Source organism: Carassius gibelio, chromosome B17, assembly GCF_023724105.1.
Source record: "Carassius gibelio isolate Cgi1373 ecotype wild population from Czech Republic chromosome B17, carGib1.2-hapl.c, whole genome shotgun sequence".
Lineage (NCBI taxonomy): Eukaryota > Metazoa > Chordata > Actinopteri > Cypriniformes > Cyprinidae > Carassius > Carassius gibelio.
Genome location: NC_068412.1, coordinates 18,817,146 through 18,830,246, shown reverse-complemented (window position 1 = coordinate 18,830,246; position 13,101 = coordinate 18,817,146). Strand labels below are relative to the sequence as shown.

Below are 13,101 nucleotides of genomic sequence, written 5' to 3'. Positions count from 1 at the left end.
GTTATGTCTAAAAGCAATAGTTGAAATAACTTTGTATACAATTTAATAATTTTTTTTTAACTGTTCTATCGGATTGTTAGACAGACTTCTATCCATATTAGACAGAACTGTTAACAATGAGAGAGAATGTGAGCACTGTTTACTCAGGCGCTGCCGTTTTTAGCTCCGTCAAAATAAAATTCTGGCATGTCGTCAAATAAAACCCCTCAAACACATGGACCGAGCAGAAAAAATCATCGGCTGATGCCGATATTTAAAAAATACGATATATCGGTTGATCACTACCTTTTAGTCCACCTTCTAGGGAAATTAACTTGTCTGGATTGCCCATGCCCATTTTCCCTATAGCTGTAGTGTTAGAAAAACTGACATCATGATCATTATCACTACACAGTCAAATTAAATTTAAGGCAATTTTAAATAGGGATGCATCGATCCGATACTCAGGATCGGTATCGGCTCCAATACTGAAATTCTACATTGAATATAAAAAAACTGTGCTGGTATCGGATTGGATCAGTATCGGCAGAAACTCAGAAATTATAGGTATCGGATCGGTTCTGAAAAATGGTATCATTGCATCCCTAATTTTAAATAACTTTAAAATACAGATTGTTCACAATGTATGCGGATGCGACATAAATCACTTTTTCTTTTTTTTTATGATAACGTGTGATTAATAGCTTGAACTGGAAATTAAATGAAGAAATCAATGCAGAAATTATTCTATATGTGCATTTTCATGAGGAATTGAAGATCTAACATTTTAAGATCATCTGTTTTTGTTTTTCTGTCTTTCTATGCTTTAGCTGTATAAAGGGCGCATCAATGCCACAAGTCATGTGATCCAGCACCCCATGTACGGAGCAGGGCACAAGTTTCGCAAACTGCATCTGCCCATCTCAACCACACTGTCTGAAGTATTGGACCGCGTCTCGGGTATGAGGATATTGTGTTACAATACCATTCTAGAGATTGGGATTTGTAATCTTAAAGAAGTTAAAGTGTTGCTCCACCCCAAAATGAAAATTTTGTCATTAATCATTTACCCCCATGTCGTTCCAAACTCATAAAAGCTCTGATTGTTTTCTGAAAACCTGGAGGCTTGAGACTGTCCCATAGACTGCAGAGTAAATAAGTGTCAATGTCCATAAAAGTTATGAAAAGTTGTCAGAATCAGAATACTCCATCTGCCATCAGACGTGCAATCTGGGTTATATGAAGTGACGGGAACACTTTTTGTAAGCAAAGAAAACAAAAATTATTATTTTATTCAGTAATTCTTCAACGGTCTCCTCTGTGTAACTCCATATCACGTGCTGCATATGCTATTCTGTGTCCTCCGCGCCACAAGAATGCGCGGCTTTATTTCAAATCAAAGCTAAATAGACATAGAAACATCACGTCCTTGTGTGGCAGATGACACAGAAGAGCAAATGCAGTAACGGTGATATGGAGTGACAGAGGAGACCGTTGACAGGAATTATTGAATAAAGTCGTTATTTTTGTTTTCTTCGCTTACAAAAAGTCTTCATGTCACTTCATATAACCCAGATTGCACATCTGATTGCAGATGGAGTATTCTGACGATGATTTTTATACCTTTTATGGACCTTGACACTGTTATTTACTAAGCCTCCAGGTTTTCATCCAAAATATCTTAAATTGTGTTCAAAAGATTAACAGAGCTTTTACAGGTTTGGAATGACATAGGGTGTTAAGTGATTACTGACAATTTTCATTTTAGGGTGGAGTATCCTTTTAATACTTTTAATCAGCAAAGAGGCATTATGTTAATCGAGAAAGTCATTTATATTGAAAGATTCCTGTTAGAAATAATGCTGTTCATCAAAGTATCCTGAAAAGGTTTTAAACGTTGATGATAATAAGAACTGCAGTAGTCTCTGAGATCTATTAGATCCTGCTTTTGCCACGTCTTCAGACTTTCAAGTTCTGATGCACAAAGCAGGTCTGGATCTACCGTGTGGCATGGCCATCAGCATGTGTTTGTGATGAATGGCTTGTCTCCAGAGACCTTGAGCATGGCAGATATAGTCTTCGTTTTCTCAGAAGACGGCAAAAGTCACATTATATATAGGATGTCCTGTCTCTGAGCAGTTCTCATGCTCACATCACTTCCACTGATGGAAGACCCACACAGGAAGTGTAGCATGTTGTTATTGCTATGAATTGGTGTGTCTTCTCAGGGATATTACATCTTTACCATTAATAATTCAGATTATCAGTTAAGCTGACATGTACATCGATGCATATGCCTCTAAAGGGAAATGTATTTTTAGATTGATTGAAGAATGCATACACACATGCACACACTGTGAAATAACATTCAAAGATCTTGCATTTTTTTTAGACACGCCCAGCATCACGGCCAAACTGATCAATGAACAGAAAGAGGATAAAGAGAAGAAAAACCATGAGGAAAAAGAAAAGATGAAGGCCGATAATGGTTTTCAAGACAACTACAGTGTTGTTGTTGCCTCAGGTGCTGTTTATCCCCGTTTTTATATATTCCCTTGAAGTTATCAATCTAATCAAATACCTTTTATTTAGTTTACCCAAGTGGCATCTCTTCTTCATGCTTTGTTTCAGGTCTGAAGTCTCAGTCGAAGAGGGCCTTGTCCACTCCTCCCCGTCCCCCGTCCCGACGAGGGCGAGTCCTCAGTGACAAGCTGGCAGCTTCCTCAGGAGTCGATCCGTCTGCCAAAACCATCAGCGTGCCTGTCTTCCACCTCTGTCACAAACTACTGCCGGGTACAAACACACACTCTTGTTCTGTCACGCGCTCACATTCTGTCCGGTCTTCTCGCCCACTCTGTACTCTTTGCGTTCCCACTCATCTCCCACCCTTTTCTCTTCCATACAGAATAGGATGAGAGTAAAGGTCACCTCAGTGCCTGTCCCTGTCTGCCTGCCACTTCACCTCACTGCATTTATTCAAAGATGCAGAGAGTCTGATGAATGTCAATTTCAAAGCTTCATTCTATCTCTCTGATCTCTCGTTGTCTCATTCTGTCCCATATAAAAAGCCTTTCAGTACTTCAAAAGTGTTTGATTCTTGCTTCACTAATGTCACAAAATAAAAATGGAACAACCAAAGTGAATCTCACTTGTCTCTCATTTGGTAAAAAAAAAGGCACATATCTGATTAAAAAAGTGATTTATTAATCAGTTGGAAATGTTGTTATAAACTCTGGTTGGAATTATTTTCTCCCCAGGTCAGCCATTGCCACCGGAGATGACCTTAGCTCAGCTGCTGACACTGCTGTACGAGCGTAAACTTCCTCAGGGATACCGCTCCATTGACCTGACGGTCAAACTGGGGTCAAAGGTCATCTCAGACCCTGGCCTCTCCAAGACCGATTCCTTCAAAAGACTCCGTACCGAGAAAGGTATGCAGATATCTCAAGCATAGACACGTACATAGTTTTCATTAATGTAAATTAGGCTGAAATAAAATAGAAATATTAGTGCTTATAAAACTTAGAAAATTTGAAATGCCTCCTTTGCAAATGACTGAAATATGTAAAAAATTACAAACAAAATTATTAAAAGATGAAAATGTAGCAAGCTAATTCAGAGTATTAATAATATAAAAATAGCACTGGTCACAAAATTATGAAATCAGTTCAGTTAGATTTGATGCTGTTTTTCATTTAATTTGATTCCACTTTGACTCTTTTGGGTATGTTACGGATACAGTGTCAATTTTTCTTGCCAATGAAAGAAATTCACTCTGCTATTGTTGTAAATTGTACAGGGCTGACTTATTCAAACCAGCAAGTGAAAAACCGTTAGTCTAAAGAACCTGCTCATAAGAATCATTCATTTGGGAATCAGAATAAACACTGTGTGTTTTTGATGCACTAAAAAGAACAGGCTCTTAAGAGCCATTCATTAAGAACTCAGCAGAAAGTGATTTCTTGCCGTTGTTTCGTGATACTCAGTCGTTGTTCCCATCCGAGGTTCTTCTGCAGTTTTAACTTCCCTCTCCTACATATCCCGTTTTCTGGCAGCCTAGGGTAAAATATCCTGATTGGCCTTGTGTGTTTGTGCTTGCGTGTGTGCCCACACATATTCCCCCCTAGTGTCCTGGACCGTCAGATGTCAAACGATTTTGCTTTGCTCTGTCAATGATGTGTTCATGCTCTTTAAGGGATCAAAAAAAGCCGCCTCCGTCCTGACAATGACAGCTGCCTCCCCAGCAGATTGCCAATATTCTTGATTGATTCTGCCCTGTTGGAATGAGCAAATGTTCATACACACACATATATACAGAGTTCCTGTTAAAGCTGATGATGTCAGCTCAGGTGAATGTGCTAACACAGACAGAGTTCTGGATGTCACCTGTGACGGGAAAGTGTCCTGCCAGTGTCCTAATCAGGCACGATAAAACGTCAAGAGAGGAATCTGACGACAACCCGTGATAATCTGAGGCTTTTTCCTAATCAGCGATGACAAAAGATATGCAACAATCCAAGTCAGTCACTAGGATTTTACATCACTAGCTTTGTTTCCATCCAAAGATGCCAATTGAAATTATGCGCAAAACTGGAAAAACGCATAAAACATTTGCGAATAAAGCACCGTTTCCATCCTCGAATCAAAGATAACGAAATCGTCACTTTCTGATAAACTGGCACTAAATATCTAAGAAAACTAAGAGAAGCCATTGAATATAATAATTTCAATTTGTAATACAATAAATTGTATTACGTTTTCAAACGTAAAACAATAAATGCGGTCATTGCCTTTAGAGGTGGATGCCTGCTGTTTGGGAACACAGTCATGTAAGATAGTAATTATACAGAAATATTTTGACAGACTTTTCTCAGGCATTTCAAAATGACCAAAACATATCGATGATGTGAACGAGTTCGGTCCGCTGGTAAATCAGTATAGTGCAAAGTTACATTATTTTTTCAATGCGCATGGTGGAATTTATTCTGTAAATTTATTTCCATCGTAGTTCATGAAAAATGTTACTTATCAGATAAAAAGTTTATCCTACTCAATTGTGCGCATACATTTTTTATGCACACAATTGTTTTTTTGTTGTTTTTGGGGGGAGGGGGGAGGGGTTATGCGATAATCCAAAATGCACATAAAAATAGGGGGATTGGTAGTTTCATCCAAAATCCATCTTTCCTTGTATTTTGAAGGAAAATTTAAAAGTTTTACTAGTTAAACAAAAACAGCTTGACAATTGAGCTTGCAATTTCCAGGTTTCCACTGTTATTGTTACATTAGCTGTTACCATTTTAAAATTCTTGTTTTTAAAATGTATAAAAAAAAAGTAATACTCTTTGTATTTCTACAGCTGCACATACATGCAATTAAAACGGTATGTTTTAAATTAGCAGGCCAGAAAATATATAATAAAATATGTTTAAAATGCATATGTATATATAATGCGCGTGAGATACTTTATATATATTTAAGATTTATTTAAATTCACTATTTTTTTCTGGTTCCAACAGTCTGATGTAGTGGCAGTGTAACAGTACTGTGCTTTCAGTGAGTACAAAAGTGATTTGACAATGCAAAGGTGCCTTGTCGAGACGCAGGGTATTATACGGGTCTGAACTCTGAGCTCTCAAACTGTTGAATTTTCATCTGGAGCTGAAGATCTGGCACTATTTGTTTACTTCGCTTCACTGGCTTTTCCTGAGCACGCTGCGTTGGTTTGTTTGTTTGGCTCAGTAAGGAGTCTTGGAGCAGCCTGTATTTGAGCAGCCCGTAGAGTCTGGCATCAGAAGTTTTCAGTTTAGTGATGGTGCCTGGGGGACTCACCCCACCCTCCGGCTAATTGGCCGTCTTAGCAGAGTCAAATCACTGTTGGCGTACCCAACTCTGCTTCTTTCCACACACTTTCATCTTGCACCCCTCTGTCGAGGAGCTGAAAGGATGCTCACCGGTCCCGGGCTAATTCTCTCCTCTCTGCCTGGAGTCCATCCATCTCTCTTTGGTGGAAGACACTCCAACCACAGGCGGTGTTCTAAACCATTGCTGCTTGTTTCTCTGACTTGCTATCAACCTGTTGGCAATAAGTTTGTTCATGGACACAGACGCCAGACTTGCAAAGTAGGTTTTCTGAGACTTTCTGGTCTGTTGCAGACTAAGATCAAATATGCCCTACTGATTTCCCTTTGGCAGTTGTGGTGTTAGAGTATTTCACAGCTGCTTTGTTCATCTCTCCAGCAAGAGCTTTTGGCTTCGGGTTTTATATTCATCTGCTGTTTTCCTTGCACTGATCTCAACATCAAATAGACAAAGATGTCTGATTCCCAACCAACTAACTGAAATAACAACAAGAGCTTAAAAGAAAAAAAGACTTGAACTGACCCCAAAGCTTAAATTCATGAGTAGTCTGTAAATACTTGTTCTTTCTCAGTCTCACACTTGTTCTGTTGTTGTCCTTCAGAACGGGATGGGACTGAGCAGACTAATGTCCTCTGTTGGAGTCCGTTTTTAGATTGTTTTTAAAGAAGACTCTTATCTTCAACAAGGGTGCATTTATTTAATCAAAAATACAGTAAAGCAGTATGTTTTGAAATATTAAGATTCAAGAAAACTTTTTTGTATTTTAATAAAGTGAAAAAAAAATATTCCTGTGATGGCAAAGTTGAATTTCTCCAGCCATTATTCCATTCTTCAGTGTCACATGACATTAATATGCTAATTCAGTGCTCAATAATAATTTATTTCTTAAAAATAAAATGAAATAACTCAAAGCTTTCAAAGGATAATGTAGTATTTGATGTTTACTAAGAATTGTAGTAGGAGCTTTTAAGCATTAAACCCTTTTTGTTTTATTGTCGGCTGTATTTGGGTCTCTGTAAAGAAATGTAATTGTCTTAACTTGAGAAATTACGTCAGCCGTAAACTGTAAAGCAGGTTTGCGTTTGAGTGTGGATTCATTTCAATTCGGAGTGTACACAAATATTTAACAGCCAATATTTCCTGTGACTTTCTCTTCATTCTCTCGCTCTGATCCTCAATCTCAGTAAAGAAAAAAACTGATTTACAGGAAAAATCTGATTTATGAGAACAGATATGAGCTCTTGTGCAGTACTGCTCTGTTGGACGTCATGGTTTATGATGTGAACAATTGAGACCACTTTATTTACAGCTAGAAGTTTTATGATTTTATTGATGACAGATTGAATGATGCGTTTCCTTTCTGCTCTTTTCCTGTAGATCACTGTGAGATGCTAAGCGGCTGTCCGGATGATGAACCAATGACCCCGGGTGACGAAGGTTTGGATGCTGCAGTAGATGACACCCTTTTAGAGACCAACCCTATCCAGTCCCCCTTGCAGGTTTTCGCAGGTATAGGCGGCTTGGCGCTCATCGCAGAGAGACTTCCCATGCTGTACCCCGATGTTATCCAGCAGGTCAGTATATCTGCAAGCTTGCTCTCTTTACAAAATCAAATCGTCCCACCTAGGTCATTGTTTAAAATATATATTTCTCTCCATTTCTGCTTCATAAGCCTTTACGCGCTCGCCCGGTGACAGTGAACTCGGGTTAGTCAGCATTTCTGTTCATTTGCGTGCCCTCTGAGTCCATTTGTCCGGATCGTTCTGTGCAGGTCAGTGCCCCAGTGGTGCCGTCCACTACACAGGAGAAGCCAAAGGACAGCGATCAGTTTGAGTGGGTCACCATCGAGCAGTCTGGAGAGCTTGTTTACGAGGCGCCCGAGACCATCGCGGCTGAGCCTCCGCCCATCAAATCCTCCGTTCAGACCATGTCGCCTATCCCTGCCCATTCACTGGCGGCGTTTGGCCTGTTTCTGCGGCTGCCGGGATATGCTGAGGTTCTGCTAAAGGAGAGGAAACATGCGCAGTGTCTGCTCAGACTGGTGCTGGGCGTCACAGACGATGGAGAAGGAAGTAAGTACCACTTAAGTACAAGAAGCACCACTTTTGAATTTGTTTACAATTTAGCAATCAATTTTGTTTATATAAAGTGAATCCAGGTTTTTTTTGGCAATATCATTGACTAATTCATATTCACTGTGTGTTGTTCATGCATCCATTAGCCCTGTCTGTGTGTTTGAGAGAGAGATTATTGATTGAAACAGATCAGACTGATGTGGAATGCTGTTTTTTTGATTCCCTCATCAGCAACCCCTGCATATCTGTGTCAACCGCTTAAGTCACTGTCCCAGACACCTTTAGACTCTTCTCTCATATTAAACAGGCTGTTACTAAAGGATAAAGTGTGTGGAGTGTGTATGATGCATATTTCAGCACCAGAATATTAGCACCATCCGTTTTTTTTTTTTTCCTTTGTACGCATAGATCCCGCATGCGCATTGACTTGGTTATGCACTAATCAGTTGTTCCACAAGGTGGCAACACTGGCTCAAGTTGACACTGGCTGACAACCTGAACAACAATATCGGAGACTAACAACAAAAGATGCACTTGTGTGAGAAGGTTATGAGATTGCAAGACTGCAAAGATGTTTTTATCAGTCATAATTTTTGCGCGGACACTGGACAAAGATGAAGTGTTCTAAAGATCATGTGTTGACGGTCTTTATTTGCGTAAAAAAAAAAAAAAAGAATACTTGCACTTGTACAGTGTTGTTCAAAAGTTTTTTTTTTTTTTTTTTTTTTTATAATTTTTAAACGAAGTCCCATATGGTCACCAAGGCTGCATTTGTTTGATCAAAAAATACAGTAAAATTTAGTAATATTAAAATATTATTGTAATTTACAGTTACAATCTATTTAAAAATAATGTATTCCTGTGATGGCGAAGCTGAATTTATAGCAGCCATTACTCTGTCAGACAAGTGAAGCGGCTCAAATAGAACTACTGCATATATGCAGAACTGATCCATTACTCTATTATCCATCATAAATCCTATCATAACCACTTCTACTAGTTCAAACAAACCTTTAGCTGAGAATCAAACTTCTGTAATGGCCGTTATACCCTACAGACAGATACACACTGCCCTACAGGAAGCATTGATTGGGTTACTGTGTGGTTGCTTCATCGATTGGTTTAATTGAGCCTGGATTGGCTGTCCACTGTGTATTTCTGTCAGTCTGGAATGTTGATTGGTCATCCGATTTCTTGATGCATTGGTGGGCTGAATAAGTTTGTTATTGAGTCCTAGAGAAAATGAGATTTTGATTGTTTAAATCAGGTTTTTCTCATCTAGAGACTCTTCCCATTCTCTCCATCTGTCTTTCTTTTTCAAGGTCACATCCTGCAGTCTCCCTCTGCTAATGTTCTGCCCACGTTGCCCTTTCACGTGCTCCGGTCTTTGTTCAGCTCAACTCCCCTTACCACGGATGACGGGCTGCTGTTGAGGCGTATGGCTCTTGAGATCGGTGCGATCCACCTCATCCTGGCCTGCCTATCTGCCCTCAGCCATCACGCTCCCAGAGTGCCCAACGGCAGTGCCAACTCCAGTGAGGTCGGTGTTAACCCACTCACCGAATATGTGACATTTGGTCCACAACAATCATCTTTCTTGTGACAACCATGAGAACAGTAGAATGTAACCACGCAAATTTACATATCAAAGTATTCGATTGTCACACAGTCGACTAAAGATTGTATGAACTACACTGGTGCACAGATTTAAATGAATCTGAAGAAGTATTTAAGGAGTTCGTTTACCCAAAAGTAAAATTTCTGTCATTAATTACTCACCCTCATGTCGTTCCAAAGCCGTAAGAACTTCATTCATTTTCTGAAAACAAAAATTTTCTAATTCTATATGTTCCTTGTGTTAGTAACAGACCACAATAAAGTAATTACTTGTATATAATATTCCTCTTATTCTTCATGAAAGTGAAAATACTAATGCCTGATTTGTGAGCGAGTCGTTCTTTTGAGTTAAATATTTTCATTGATTCAGTTCACATAACCAGTCTGAATAATTCATTCACAACCTGACTGATCGGTTTCAATGATCCAGACTAAAATTATAAGTGGACTTCAGGGGAAAATATAATGATAAAAAAAGGTATGTAACGGCTGTGTTCTGATCATTCGTGAGTGTGTGCAGGGGAAGGAAAAGACTCCTATAAAGACCTTAATGGAGATGTTTCTCAGACTGAGATATGTCATTTTATTAATGACTGTGATAGCCACTCTTTACAGACTGCTGAAGGGCTCTTTATTCAGAGCCCTTGACTTAATGAGAGGTGTGTGTGTGTGTGTGTGTGTGCAACTCATTCAGGTGTAGTGTACAGTAGTTCTAAAACTGAAGGTATAGAGAGGAGCTGGACAGCTCTTTTAGTCATTACATGATTATGGGCATTTTCACGCAGCTGAAATGAAAGCGTCTTCACAAAGGACAACTGCAGCACAATCATAATGAGAAAATAATGAAGAAAAACGACCATCATCATCAGACCCCCAATACCAAAGCAATGACTTTCATCAAAATCAATATTCAGCCCTCACAGACAGGTTTTATTAAAATCTATTTTTTAAATTCCTGTGTTTAAAGTGGAAAAAAAGCATGTAATGATACTCTGTGCAGGGTGGTGTGTCCGTGTGTGGATTTATAGTTTGGTGAGGGGTGGGTTCAGGGCTCAGGATTTGAACAGTGGCCAGTGGTCTGTCAGAATCATAATGGGCGTCCTTGGGGCAGCAGTATTGGCAGAGCAAATATTAAACCCGCTCGCTCTCAGCCGAAGAAGAGCACTGCGGTCAGTGCATATTTATTCTGCGCTCTCTTTCACTCTCCTATTTGTCCGTCCTTCAGTATTTTCACTATCAAGATACTCAGTTGTGATACTCAAGCTGGTTTGAGTCCAGCCTGCAACCATTCCTCTGTTTTCTTCCATGCTCCCTCCAATAAATATCAAATGGTCTTAAGTAAATTACACAAGATGGGATTATGGGAAATGCACCACTCTTCTTTTTACCGTGCTACTAGCCTATTATTCAGCTGATGCACAGCTTCTGACCTCATTGTTTTCCCCTCATAATGTTGTGACATGCTGTCAGTCTTTAAAGCAAGCAGTAAATTTCAGCAGGGCGTCACGTCTGGAACAATCAATGTCAAAAAGCAGAGTGACAAAGTGTGTGTGGAACACAAAGTCTAGAAAACGCGTCTTCCTTTCCTGTCTTTCAATCTCTTTCATTTGGAAGTAGCTTAAAGGATTTTTTTTAATTATTATTTACTACTTTTATTTAGCACAGATGTTTTACATTGATCAAAACTGACAGTAAAGACATTTGTAGTTACAAAAAATTATATTTCAAATAAATACCGTTCTTTTGATTTAAAAAAAAAAAAAAAAAGAAAGAAAAGAAAAGGGAATCCTGAAAAAGAATGTAGCAGCACCGCTGTTTTCAACCTAATCAATCAAATCAGCATATTAGAATGATTTCTGAAAGATTGTGATACTTAAGTTTGGGATAATGGCTGTTAAAAATTCTGTTTGCCATAACAGAAATAAATTACATTTTAAAATATATTAAAACACAAACTGTCAAATTCTAATACTGTTTCATAATATTTCTATTTTAACTTAGATTTTATTAAAGAAATGCAGCCGTATTGAGCATAGCAGACTTGAAGAGCGAAGAACGATTGGGGAAAATGTTAGCAAATCAGTTCATTAGCATGTTAGCGAGTCTTAAAGATACAGTAGCATGAACTTCCAGTTTAATTCTTGCTCTCATGGCCTTTCAGTTTTCATGTACAACTAAACTGTGGTAGTGAGAAAAAGTGTTAAAGGGTTATAGTAGACTCCATAGTGAAACCTCCAGTTGAGTTTGTGTTTGTGCTGCAGCCCCAGGTCTCCAGTGGACATGTCGGTGGAACCACAGAGGAACAGCAGCTGTACTGGGCCAAAGGAACCGGCTTTGGCACGGGCTCCACTGCGTCAGGCTGGGATGTTGAGCAGGCTTTGACCAAACAGCGTCTGGAGGAGGAGCACGTTACCTGCCTCTTACAGGTGTGTGTTCATCGAAATAATACAAATGAGATTTGGAGTTTACATCAGTTTGGTTGTGTGATGGTACATTCTGTGTCTCTATCAGGTTTTGGCAAGCTATATCAACCCATCAGGCTGCGTGGGATCTGGCGAGACCCTCTCAGGAGAGGTCAGAGGTCACAGCAGCTCACTGCTGCCATCTGTCCTGCAGGAATTGCTGAGCCAGTCCTGTCTCATCCCCGCGATGTCATCATACTTGCGCAATGACTCAGGTAGGACTCGTGCCACTCGTGGGATGTGCTCTGTGCTTTCCTGTTTGCTAAATGAAAATGAACACAACTTTTAAGGTGGTTAAAGAGATTATCCAGTGTATCATTTGCATGTGTGCCTGAGGAAAAGAAAAAAGTTCCACCTTGTGCCTCTTTGTGTATGGAGACAGCAGGTGGAGCCCCTGTCTCTTCTGAGTGTCTCTCTCTCTCTCTCTGTCAAACATGTTTTTGTTCTCAGGTTTGAAAGGTATAATTCACCCATTTGCGACATAATAATGTGAAGAAGAATAACAAAAAAAAATGACCAAAGCATCATTGAAGTATTCGTATGACTCTATACACAATATTCCAAAACTCCTAAAGCCATATTATAGCCTTGTCTGAGAAGCAGACTGAAACTTACGTTGCTCAGTCACTTTACTTTGCATGTTTGTGAGAGAAGTAGCAATGTTTGATTTCTTACAGAGTAGAAGAATGCCATTGAATAAATGGTCTGTTTATCACGTTAAAGTCTTGAATACACTACATGATTATGTCTCAATTTCCAGTCTCAATAAATCAAGACTATTTGCCAAAATTTTGATCTGGTCTGCAGATTTTAAGCAGTCAGAGTTGACAGATTTCAGAAAAAATTCATTTTGACTTTATAATACCTTGAATATTGAACATGGGTCCTACCGACCACAATTACAAATCTTTTTAATGGAGTTTTCTAATGGAAAAGACTGACCAGTTTATTGTTTAAAAAAATAGTAGAATGTAGGGTTTAAGAAGAATTTTCAAAAGTCAAAATATTCCCCATAGTATCTCAATTAATATGAACTAATATTTGTTTTGTATTAATAGCCACTAAAGAACTGCTTTGCTGGTTTAAAGAACAAGAAAGTGGTTAAT

At 39.0% G+C, this 13,101-nt stretch overlaps 1 protein-coding gene across 5 annotated transcripts in view; it reads left to right on the top strand.

The window, feature by feature from the left end:
* birc6 (baculoviral IAP repeat containing 6) overlaps window positions 1-13,101 on the top strand; it is an 84,875-nt gene that overhangs the window by 38,749 nt on the left and 33,025 nt on the right. For all 5 annotated transcript variants that reach the window (XM_052581364.1, XM_052581361.1, XM_052581360.1 and 2 more), the window contains exons 57-65: window positions 810-939; window positions 2,372-2,503; window positions 2,611-2,772; window positions 3,237-3,410; window positions 7,219-7,415; window positions 7,613-7,913; window positions 9,239-9,456; window positions 11,795-11,959; window positions 12,045-12,210. In XM_052581364.1, the coding sequence (XP_052437324.1) occupies window positions 810-939; window positions 2,372-2,503; window positions 2,611-2,772; window positions 3,237-3,410; window positions 7,219-7,415; window positions 7,613-7,913; window positions 9,239-9,456; window positions 11,795-11,959; window positions 12,045-12,210 (1,645 nt within the window). The remainder of the gene's footprint in view (window positions 1-809; window positions 940-2,371; window positions 2,504-2,610; window positions 2,773-3,236; window positions 3,411-7,218; window positions 7,416-7,612; window positions 7,914-9,238; window positions 9,457-11,794; window positions 11,960-12,044; window positions 12,211-13,101) is intronic.